Source organism: Bos indicus x Bos taurus, chromosome 11, assembly GCF_003369695.1.
Source record: "Bos indicus x Bos taurus breed Angus x Brahman F1 hybrid chromosome 11, Bos_hybrid_MaternalHap_v2.0, whole genome shotgun sequence".
Taxonomy (NCBI): domain Eukaryota; kingdom Metazoa; phylum Chordata; class Mammalia; order Artiodactyla; family Bovidae; genus Bos; species Bos indicus x Bos taurus.
In genome coordinates this window covers 86,582,674-86,594,028 of record NC_040086.1, presented here as the reverse complement: position 1 = coordinate 86,594,028, position 11,355 = coordinate 86,582,674, and the positions used below count along the sequence as shown (strand labels likewise).

The window sequence follows — 11,355 nt, the reverse complement described above, 5'->3', positions numbered from 1 at the left end:
CTGGGGGGCGCGGCCACTGGGGGGCGGACGGCGGAAGCGGGCTGAGGCTTCCGGTGGCCACTGTGGCATCGCAAAGCTATGAATGAGCGGCCTCCCGGAAGTTGGGGGCGGAGCTTCCGTGTGCTGACCAGTCGCAGAGTAGCTGTCAAAACGGGCGCGGAAGGGAAAAGGGTGAAGATCCCAGGCGAATCTCAGAGCTTGGCGGCTGCCGGGAGCATCCTCTCTTCCGGGGACTGGGCCTGACCTGGTCCCGCCAGGGCCCTTTGCCTCTACAGTACCCAGGCAAAGAGAAGGACAGGGCCACTGCAGACCAGAACCTTGACCCGGCTGTGTGACCCCTCGGCGGGGCCACGTAGCCTTCGGCCCTTGCTTCCTCCTTTGTAAAGTGAGAGCAGTAAAAACCCGATGTAGGGGGAAGTCGGGACAAGCCGGAATGACTCAGAGGTGGGAGGAGGGGACGGTGAGGAAGGCGGCTTACCGCCCCCCACCCCCACCACTGCCTCGTGGCTGTTCAACCGAAAATGAAGTCACAGCTTCTGGCTCTCAGAGTGATCCTTTATGGTACCCGTGCACAGACTATATAGCAGGAGCTTGTAAAAAAGCACATGGTGCCTGGGGCAGCAACCAAAGGGTGCAGGTCGGATATGGATTACCCGAAATCGGAATGTAAGTCAGGTATCAGAGGATACCAAGGACTCCTCGATAGTTTTGTTAGTTTTATGGCTGATAAAGCTATGATCACATCTGTCAATAAAAATACCCATTTTCTGGAGGTACATGCTGACGGGGAAATTGACAATGTCTGTGAGTTGCTTTCAAACACATGATTGGGACCAAAGTTTTAGTTGTTGCTTTGTGTAAGAGATATGATGGTCGCTGATCTTTCTTCTCAGGCTTAGAGAATACTTTAAACACAGTATACAGTATTCTAAGAAATAGACCTCTGTGGGGAGGGTATCTTCCCTACCCCCACCTCTTTAAAGTATTATATCTAGAAAAGACATTGTACAAAGTTCAAGCCTCACTCAGTGACAGCCCTGAGTGTGCGTGCTGTTAGAGCTTATCCTGGTTAATCATTTCTTTCCTGGTGTTTTGCCACATGCAGGGCAAAAATCTATGGCAAATTTGAAAGGCCAAGTGTAAAGTAAAATTAAAATGTTACTAAGTTTATGTCTCCACCATCACCCCGATGGAGGTTCTCAACCTCTTCTTCAAGCTCTTTGAGGCCCAATAAGCAGTAAATGGGCTTATTTGGGCTTCCCTGGTGGCTCAGACGTAAAACGTCTGCCTGCACTGCGGGAGACTGCTGTTCGATCGGGAGACCGGGGTTCAGTCCCTGGGTTGGGAATATCCCCTAGAGAAGGAAATGGCAACCCACTCCAGTACTCTTGCCTGGAAAATCCCATGGACGGAGGAGCCTGGTGGGCTACAGTCCATGGGGTCGCAAAGAGTCGGACACGACTGAGCGACTTCACTTTTAAAGCAGTAAATGAAGTCATAGTTATTCAATCATTCTCTGAACTTTTTCTCTGAATCTTCGCTCAGTTTGCAATTTTTAAAATACTGTCTACGTTGAGGACGAGATTTCAGGGGGAAACTTCACCAAAGACCCTCTCTCTCTGTTATCAGCTTGAAGGTTTACAATGGACTTCGTATTGCTCATGAATTACCTCATTTAGTCTTCTCATTTTATTAGAAAGCCCACAGCTTAGATATGGCTGCAAGCCCATTTCACCAGGGAGGGGACAACAGATGACGTGTCCAAGGGACACAGCCATTGCACCCCGGGGGCCCTGTAGTTCCGCGGCTCTAACCATTAGGCGGTCACCAACCGGTCAGCCCCCTCCTTTGCCGGACCTCAGGGACCTGGCACCCCCACCCGGGTACACACATGTATCCAGATCGCCACAGCCACATCTCCCTCGCAGCCAGGGGCGTTTTACGGGCCTCCGTACCAAGCTCATCTGCAAAAACCATTTACGCGGAACCGAGAGCCCGCGTAACCGAGAGCCTGGGTTCCAGAGAGGTCCTCAGAGAGGTGGGGCTCCGCGGGGGTGGGGAATTCGCTCCCGCTCGCGGGCTGGCGGGCTCCAATCGCATTGCTTCATTCAATCCCAAACCGTCCTGGGGACGCGCGAAAGAGCCTGCGCGCCCGCTAAGGCGCACGGAGCGCGCAGGGGCTGCAGCCTTTGTGCGACGAGGCCCTCGGGGAGGCGGGCGGAAGCTCCCGTGGCCGCCCAGAGGCCTGGGAGGGGCAGGTGCCGGAGGGTCCCGGTAGGGCAAGGACTAGGGGCCAGGCTGTGCTCCCGCGCTACGCTTGAATCTCTGTGGGTGGGCGGGGCCATCCGGGATCCAGCCAATGGGGGAAGTGGCTCCGCCCACCGGGCCGGCTCCCGGAGCTTTAAATATTCCCCTGCGGGGCCGTACAGGGGCTCTCGGGACTCGCGCGCAGCTCCATCTCACTGACCATTTTGCCACCATGTTCTCCTTCCGCGTCCCGCTCGCCACCATCGCTGACCCGCAGCAGCAGCAGCTCTCGCCCCTGAAGGGGCTCAGCTTAGCGGACAAGGAGAACACTGTGAGCGGGCGGGGGTCGGGGGTCGGGGGCAGGGCGGCGGGGTCCTGTGGGTGGCTAGGGGCGCGGGCAGGCTTCTGACCACGCGCCTCCCTGCAGCCCCCTTCCCTCAGCGGGACCCGCGTGCTGGCCAGCAAGACCGCGAGGAGGATCTTCCAGGAGCCCTCCGAGCCGGTAAGTAGGTGGGCTGCGGCGGGGGCGCCGGGCGAGGGGGCGCTGCAGGCAAGGCGGTGCGGGCGGAGCCTGCTTGGCGCCAAAGCCTCATTGTCTGCTCTCAAACCCTACCCACCTCTCCCGGGCCCGCGCTGCTTTCCCGCCAAAGTCTGTTCCCTCCCCAGCACCTCTGCACATCTGGACATTTCCTATTTCTCTATACTCCTATAGAATCCAAGTATGACAACCGACTTACATTCAGCCCCATGAAATTTCTGATCGTTGGAGGTATTCTGCTTGAAAAAAGAAAATGACAGTTTCATGGTTCGCCCTATACTTAACATTTTTTTTTCCCTTACTTTTTCTCTCCCAAAAGAACCCTAAGCTATCTGCCCCCAGTGTGGAGGACGAACCACTTCTGAGAGAAAACCCCCGCCGCTTTGTCATCTTTCCTATCGAATACCATGATATTTGGCAGATGTATAAGAAAGCTGAGGCTTCCTTTTGGACAGCTGAGGAGGTAATCAGATGCAGCAACTAGGAGACTTAAAAGACCCTTTGCCCATTGCCTCTCTAGAGGAAGACCCCAGCCGGGCCGGCTATAACATGTTTGAAATATGCTTTGCTGTCCTCCCTGTACCTCTTTGGAATGGTTGTTCACTCAGGACGTGAAATGTTCAAATTGGCAGAATATGTGAGAAGTATATAAATCAGGTGGTGCTAGTAGACTTATTAAAGTTGAACACTTAGGCGTATGTGTGAGGGTCCTGCCGGCTTGAACCCTTTGTGAACTTCTGTATTTCAGGTGGACCTTTCCAAGGACATTCAGCACTGGGAAGCCCTGAAGTCTGAGGAGAGATATTTTATTTCCCATGTGCTGGCTTTCTTTGCAGCAAGTGATGGCATAGTAAATGAAAACTTGGTGAGTTCCCCCCCGTCCCCCCCACCCCCCGCCCCCCAGAAAAAGTACCTTTATTCAAGATTTACGAGAGAACTAACAATTCTCTTTTTTGTCTTTCAAAATTTTGCACGCTGAATGGGTATCTCTCTCTCTCTCTCTCTCTCTCTGTAAACCAGGGTTTATATTCTGTGGCATTTTCTGTTCTATAGCGTACTTTGCAGTTATTTCTTCCTTATGGTATTTTTTTCCCTCAACTGTAGAGAAACAATGTTAAGACCATATTAAGTGATAGTAATAGATCCAGAACCCTAGTAACTATCTATTTGCTCTCCTTTTTGTGGCTTTGCTGTTTTTTTTTAATAACTGGTTGCATATATGTCTTGAGTGCATCCTCCTTGCAATGAATGAAAATGAATTACTATGTTTAGCTTATAATGATACAAAAAAGGAAGTGTGAGGCAATCAGTGTTCATTGACTGAATTGCTGCTGGTAGATTTTCCTTAAACTGATCTTTGTGTTTTACCACTAGGTGGAGCGGTTTAGCCAAGAAGTTCAGATTACCGAGGCCCGTTGTTTCTATGGCTTCCAAATTGCCATGGAAAACATACATTCTGAAATGTATAGTCTCCTGATTGACACTTACATTAAAGATTCCAAAGAAAGGTGAGTATTTGGGTGGTGATATGCCAACATATTTAGAATTACTAGTTGTTACTTTTTGAAATCGTATAGGGATAGAAAAATGACTCTAAAATGAGCAAGTCAAAGAAATTCCTAGCACCCACGGTCGTGTCTGCTCTTAAGAACAGGCCTAAATGCACTTTACTGCTGCTGCTGCTGCTAAGTTGCTTCAGTCGTGTCCGACTCTGTGCGACCCCATAGACGGACTTTACTAGTCAATTGCTAAAAACAGTTATAAGGTTACTCCATCCTTTTAGAGCTGGAAACATACTAATGAACATCCAGTCTAATGCCTTCTGAAAAAACATTCCAAGAGTCTGTCTGATGAGCTAAAACTTAGGTTTGATAGTTTTCACGTCTGGCAAATCTGTCAACCTACAGTGTAAGGTTGGCTCAAGGTGGAGTGGGTGGAGGATGCAAAGTTGAAGATAAAACCAGCCTCTTAAGGGGCTTGCAACATAATATAGAAAATAAGACCTAGGAATATAAGTGGAGGAATTACATAATAAATAGCACCATGAACCATGAAATTAATTCAGGCACACAGCAATTTTCCTGAAATGATAGTATATATTGGGGGATAACAGAGAAGAAATGTAAGTAGCTTAGGGCCTATTTTACATTGTTAGGATTGACTGGAGAGGAGGGGAGCACTAGAAATAGGCATTTGAGTAGTCTAGATACTAAGGTCATCTTCAGGACAAGAACCTGTGTAGAACAGAAGTGGTGAAGCTGAGGAGTAGCCTTTTGTAGATGATGTGGAAGAAAGTGAAGAGGGAAAATGAGTGGTGACTTGAAAGGCCAGCAGGATGGAGGGAACTCTTTGCGGGGGTGGGGGATGGGGTTGTAAAACGATTTGAACATGTTTGCAGGTGGAAATGAAAAAAGAAAATAAAGGTAGGGCATGATTGGAATAGATTACCAGAAGGGAGGGATCAGAAAGGCCTGATGGTTGAGCTTTGAAAGCTAGGGAGAGGCAAGACCCAGGTTGACAAGCAAAGAGAATAAAAGGAGCCCAAGGTCTGAGGAAAACAAGCTCACTGGGACAGGCTGGGGAATCTCTGGACTCCCAAAGTAGGCACAGGGAGGAAGAGGATATGACCTGAACTTGAAATAATGAAACCAGTCAATGCTCTTGATCTAACAGACTGAGGTTGTGGGCCTCAGTATGAACTAATGAATACCTAAATTTTATTAACATAAACCAAATGGATTTTGGATATTTTTTCTAAAACATTGGAGGAAAAAGCAAGCTAGTAAAAAGAAAACATTTCAGTTTGAATCCCAAATTGGTCTTGGTCCCAGTGCTCTTACCTAGAAGCTGATACTAGAAGTCTTTGCTAGAATGACTGATCATCTGTGTGTGCCTACCAGGGAATTTCTCTTCAACGCCATTGAGACCATGCCTTGTGTGAAGAAGAAGGCAGATTGGGCCTTGCGCTGGATTGGGGACAAAGCAGCTACATATGGTAAGGGACCTTGGCCCTACTTACCCCTGAGCTTCATTTTCTAAGTGATGTTACTGGTTTGTTCCTATGAACACAGGCAAATACAGAAATATTTTTTTTTTAACTGTAGGAGAACGTGTGGTAGCCTTTGCTGCAGTGGAAGGCATCTTCTTTTCCGGTTCTTTTGCGTCGATATTCTGGCTCAAGAAACGAGGACTGATGCCTGGCCTCACGTTTTCCAATGAACTTATTAGCAGAGACGAGGTGGGTCTAATTCAGATAATAGGCTGACCTGCACCCCAAACACCTACAACCCCATGTTCACTGAAGGGAACCCAAGATGTGAGATTGCCTTAAATGCACATTTAACATGTGGGTTCAACCATAGGCATCTTGGCAGAGAATGAAATAATTTGCTGAAATTATTTTACTCATATTCTCAGTATACATAGGTATTTCCCTATGTATGGAATTTTTTCCTAGGGGAAGTAATATTATTTCTACCTGTGTGTGATCCTTCTGTACTTCAGAATTAGTTGGCTAACATCTCTGAATCCATTCAGGTCCAGTATGTCTTTGAATGCACTTGGATTAAAATGCCAAAAAGAAAAGTTTAGTGCCCAGATGTTCTGTTTAACTCCCATCAGCGTTGTCTGGGTGTGTGTGTTCTCAGTCATGTCTGACTCTGTGACCCTGTGGACTGTGTAGCCCGCCAGGCTTCTCCATGAAATTTTGCAGGCAAGAGATACTAGAGTTGCCATTCCCTTCTCCAGGGGATCTTCCTAACCCAGGATCGAACCTGCATCTCCTGCATTGGCAGGTGAATTCTTTACCATTGAGCTTACCAGGAAAACCACTCCCATCAACATTACTTGGGATTTAATGCACTAAGACTTGCAGACTTGATTCACTTGAAATTGCATTACTATTACTGATTTCCCAGACATTAGGTTATAAATCTAAAAACTAACCAGCCTATTCAGAGTTTTGCCTTTTCTGCTGGAAGTAGTGGTGGTGAATGTTAAAGCTCAGGGCTGTAGGAAGGAAGAATGCTGAGAAAAATTTCCTCCCACTCCTTGGCAACTACAGAGTGAGGACCAGACCTGTCTTGCTGTCCTCTAGGGGCAGCACTGGGGCCCAGCGTGGGGCCTGAGCCTGCCTTAGTGACAAAGCATTTGAGTCATCTTCCCCTTGACATTTGAAATGCTTTAGTCTGACCACACAGGATGTCTAACAAGAATGCCAGCCTAACAGTTTCTTCTTCCACGTTAATGATAGAAGTCTACTGCTCTGTTGCTGCTGCTACTGCTGCTAAGTCGCTTCAGTCGTGTCCGATAGACAGCAGCCCACCAGGCTCCCCCGTCCCTGGGATTCTCCAGGCAAGAACACTGGAGTGGATTGCCATTTCCTTCTCCAATGCGTGAAAGTGAAATCGCTCAGTCAGGTCCGACTCTTAGCGACCCCATAGACGGCAGCCCACCAGGCTCCTCTGTCCATGGGATTTTCCAGGCAAGAGTACTGGAGTGTGGTGCCACTGCTCTGTTGGTGACTTTAAACCTTTTTCTTCTAGGGTTTGCATTGTGACTTTGCCTGCCTGATGTTCAAACACCTGTTGCACAAACCTTCGGAACAGAGAGTAAAAGAAATAATCGTCAATGCAGTTAGGATAGAACAGGTGGGTAACACAGGGAGGCCTTGTGCTTGCTAGAAGACCTCTTAATGCTTCGGTTTTATTGAGAAGCTGTGCTCTGGCCCCTAGGAGTTCCTCACGGAGGCCCTGCCTGTGAAGCTCATTGGGATGAATTGCACTTTGATGAAGCAGTACATTGAGTTCGTGGCAGATAGACTTATGCTGGAGCTGGGCTTTAGCAAGGTAAAGTATTTTGTGGGTAGCCCTCTGGTTCTTTCTGAAACCGGTGTTCTGTGCTTATGTTTTGCTATGAACCTTTTCAGGTTTTCAGAGTAGAAAATCCATTTGACTTTATGGAAAATATTTCACTGGAGGGGAAGACTAACTTCTTTGAGAAGAGAGTAGGCGAGTATCAGAGGATGGGAGTGATGTCAAGTCCGACAGAGAATTCCTTTACCTTGGATGCCGACTTCTAAGTGACCTGAAGACGTGCTCTTACTTTGCTGATTATTTTTTTTTCCTTCTCATCAAAAAAGAAAAAAATCAGCTACTTGAACCATATCAACGAGCTACACCATGAATTGTCCATCATGTTCACTAATGGCATCTTTAGCACCGTGTAGCTACCTCAAAATCAATCCTGTTAATGCTAGTGGGGTCACCTCGATGGAAAGTAGTCAGAAGCTACTCGGGTTCTTGAAAGATCTTGCCCGTGTTTGGCTTTTGCAAGCAGGCTAGCTGAACAGGACTTACTTTGGGTCTTAACAGCTGCTTTCTTGGCCTCCAAGTGTAGGGACTCCAGGGAGTTTGATCCGGAAAGATTAAAGATTAACCACCACAAGGCTGTAGGAAGACATCAGACTCACTGCTTCTGAGCAGATTTTAAAGTTTACTTATGATTTGTATATAAAACTGGCACTTTACATACAAATAAACAAAGTTTGAACTGTCAGGGTAAAGGCTTGATTTTACCTAAATTTGTTGGTTTCTGCACCAAATATAAAAGTATTCTATTTACCAGTAGTGGCAGCCAATTCAAGATTTACTAGGTGACCAGAGCAGGTTAAGCCTATGTAAACTAAGCATGTTATTTTTCTTCTTTCCTTGAATGAATTGAATTGAAGCGCTTTTTGACTCAATCCTTTGCACGCCTAGGTATTAATATCAGCCAGGTGGTGCCCTCCAGAACACAGGTCGGTGTCCTGTTCTAGAGCCCAGGTTGAGTATCTCAGGATAAGAGATGAGAGATCTCTAGGAACTAAAGTTCAGATCCAGGCTCACTGTAGGTAACCTGCGGTGTGCGGGAGGGGCTGTATCATTTATTTAGTTTCTCAGATTGTATGTTCCTCAACTTCAAGTTAGTATGAAAGATCCTTGAAGAGTCTTCTTAGCAGGGATCCAAGATATAATATTAACATTGTAAGTTGGTTTTGAAATCACCCTTGAACGAAAGGACCCACCTATATAAGATCTTTCTCCTATTAAGTGGTAAAGGCAGGACTGAAATGGCCCCTCTTAAAAGTTGAGTGTTTATTCTGATTTTGTGAAATTTGTAAGTAGGTACTGTTGACTTAACCGTTTATACTTTTAAGTTAGAGAAGTTTTCTACTATCTATGTTTTTTTAATATTGTATCTGTAGTTTATACTTTGAAATAAGTACCCAGTATTATTTTCCAGTTCATAATTGAGTAGTTAACCATTCAGTGCAATGACTTCTAGGATTTGCTTAAACCTTAGCATCATCTGCTGGATTCTTAAACTGCAGTAGAAAGCTAGTGTTATGTGAATAATTAATACATGTTCCACTCAAATATTAACTTAACTGGTATATTTAATAGGTTTGAGTCAATCTGCCTTTTTATTCCTTCCTCCCTCCAAAAAAGGCAAGATGTAACATGGAAGGAAATAAGTGATGCCCGTCAATCTTGTGGCTGTTTAACACATTGTGTTGCGTGTTGGCTGACCACTGCCCCCCCACCATTGTCAGTTTTCTTCATTGTATAAATGGTAAAATAGTCGATTTAAAATTTTCTGTGATATGGGATCCTTCTCTATTTTTTAAATTATTGTTGTGAAGTTAGTCTAGATTATATGGTCCTTAAACTTAGGCAACACAAAAATAGATGCTTTAGCTGGCATGGTCAGGTACAGGTGGAAGTTGGAAGCAAATTTTAGGATTCTACCTCCCCTTAGCTGTGTGATACAAGCATTAACTTCCACCAACTAGGATCCGGTTTCTTCATCCGTTTAAAGGGAAACATTTTTTTGTCTAAAACGTCTCAAAATACGGATATTGAGTACTGCACAAGTGTTCAGTGATTTCAATAAAACTGTTCTTGTGTCAGTTCCTTGGTAACATTTGTGTTTCAATCCAGGAAGAAAAAACTAGAAAGTATTTCATAAATATTGTGTAGGGGTTCATGTGCTTTCTGCAGTTCTGGGGGTTTGTCGAGGCTGTTCTAGCACAAGGTGTGGGAAACCAGTTCACTTGAAAGGTGATGCCCCAAAGCATCTGCTGAACTGCACGCGGGTTTGTAAAACCAGGAGCAAGGGAGTTGAACTTGGCTCACAGCCTCAGGCGAGCCACCTCTCGGGGGCTGAGTCTCCTGGCCCCCATCAGACTGTCCCACTTTTACAGACATTTACTGTCTGTAAATGCCCTTTCCTGGGGCAATCTCACTTCCTTTCACCTGTGTGTCCTTAAACTAATGAATTACTCATTGTGTCCCCACTGGTGATACACAGTCATTCATTGAGCAAACTGCAGGCTCCCCGCCAGGCACTGTTGCCAGGCACTGTTCGGATGTCAGAGGCGGGGCAGAGGACAAAGCTGCTGTGAGGTTTAGGTTTACCCCTCAGGAGGAAGCTGGGTGCCTAAGTAAAGCCCAGTTAGATGAGAATGCAGTTCTGGAGCCAAACCAGGGGAGACAGCCATGGGGATGCTGGTGGAGGGGAGAATTTAGGAGTGTGGAGACACTGCTTTCCCTGGTGGAGGCGGGGTTGGGATGAGTCTTTCCAACTGCTTTTTTTCTGCTTCATTGCACTGAGATTCCTTCCCTGTACTCCTATGAAGAATGTTCACTTAGAAGGCACAGATTTTAGCCACTTCCTGTCTTGGAGCTTGGGCTTCCCTCGAAGCTCGGTGGTAAAGACTGCCTGCCGATGCAGAAGATGCAGACTCAGTCCCTGGGTGGGGAATCCCATGGACAGAGGAGCCTGGTGGGATATAGACCACAGAGTCACAAGAGACAACTATCTCATCACACAGCCTCCAAGGATTACGCCCTTGGAGTGGCTGGTGGATGCCATTGAATTTGTGCTGGCATTTGGAGTGGGTAGAAGTGTGTTCTATGTCCTGGAGAGGTCTCAGTGGAGAGCTTTGCCTTTTATCCCCAAAACACCATCAGATACTTCCAGGCAGCTGTGCTCTAAGGACCATCAACTATTAGCCTCCAAGCAGGCAGCCCAAGGTCATGTTTTTTCTTGTGATCCACCTATGCTGGCTGCTCCAGCCCTCAGGTACACCCCCCATTGAGTTTACCTTGGGAGAATCTGAAACATTTGACATTGGGATGGACTTTATATGGTTCAAACCAGTGGTTTTCAACGCTGGTGGGCATTATAATCACCCATGGGCTTTAAAAAGCCTGGTAACCTGGATCCCACTTTTCGGTTTCACTGGATGTGCTTTCTGATTGGGGTCCAGATGTACTGAGCCCCAGCACTTATGTAGGAGGCACATTTAATCACTCCTGATCCCTGGGGTTCTGTTCCCTTGGTGTGGCCCAGCCTGGCTGCCGTAACAGTGGTGGGAGCCTCCCCTTGCCTACCAGGCATTGCCTGGCCTGTAATAAAGCCTGAAGACTGGCTTCTTGCAGAGATGGTATTTATAAGTGTCCTTTGGCCAGGGAGGGGCTTCCCTGATAGCTCAGTTGTAAAGAATCTGCCTGCAATGTGGGAGACCT

At 46.9% G+C, this 11,355-nt stretch overlaps 1 protein-coding gene across 2 annotated transcripts; it reads left to right on the top strand.

Annotated features, from left to right (window-relative positions):
* Positions 1 to 2,418: 2,418 nt before the first annotated feature.
* On the top strand, positions 2,419 to 9,734 carry RRM2 (ribonucleotide reductase regulatory subunit M2). Of its 2 annotated transcripts, XM_027556095.1 has the most exons (10): positions 2,419 to 2,578; positions 2,675 to 2,749; positions 3,105 to 3,248; positions 3,534 to 3,650; positions 4,160 to 4,293; positions 5,686 to 5,780; positions 5,890 to 6,023; positions 7,330 to 7,434; positions 7,519 to 7,632; positions 7,713 to 9,734. In XM_027556095.1, exons 1-10 carry the CDS (start codon positions 2,480 to 2,482, stop codon positions 7,863 to 7,865), a joined length of 1,170 nt encoding a protein of 389 aa, XP_027411896.1. In that variant the 5' UTR covers positions 2,419 to 2,479; the 3' UTR covers positions 7,866 to 9,734. The 2 variants fall into 2 exon arrangements, with proteins under 2 accessions (XP_027411896.1, XP_027411897.1); XM_027556096.1 differs by lacking the exon at positions 3,105 to 3,248.
* The last annotated feature ends 1,621 nt before the right edge of the window (positions 9,735 to 11,355 follow it).

Excerpts from the sequence above, each read along its gene's own strand:
- RRM2 (XM_027556095.1), top strand. The coding sequence starts at position 2,480 with ATGTTCTCCTTCCGCGTCCCGCTCGCCACCATCGCTGACCCGCAGCAG. Across the intron at positions 3,651-4,159 it reads GCATAGTAAATGAAAACTTG|GTGGAGCGGTTTAGCCAAGA; the intron begins GTGAGTTCCCCC and ends TTTTACCACTAG. Across the intron at positions 5,781-5,889 it reads GGACAAAGCAGCTACATATG|GAGAACGTGTGGTAGCCTTT; the intron begins GTAAGGGACCTT and ends TTTTAACTGTAG.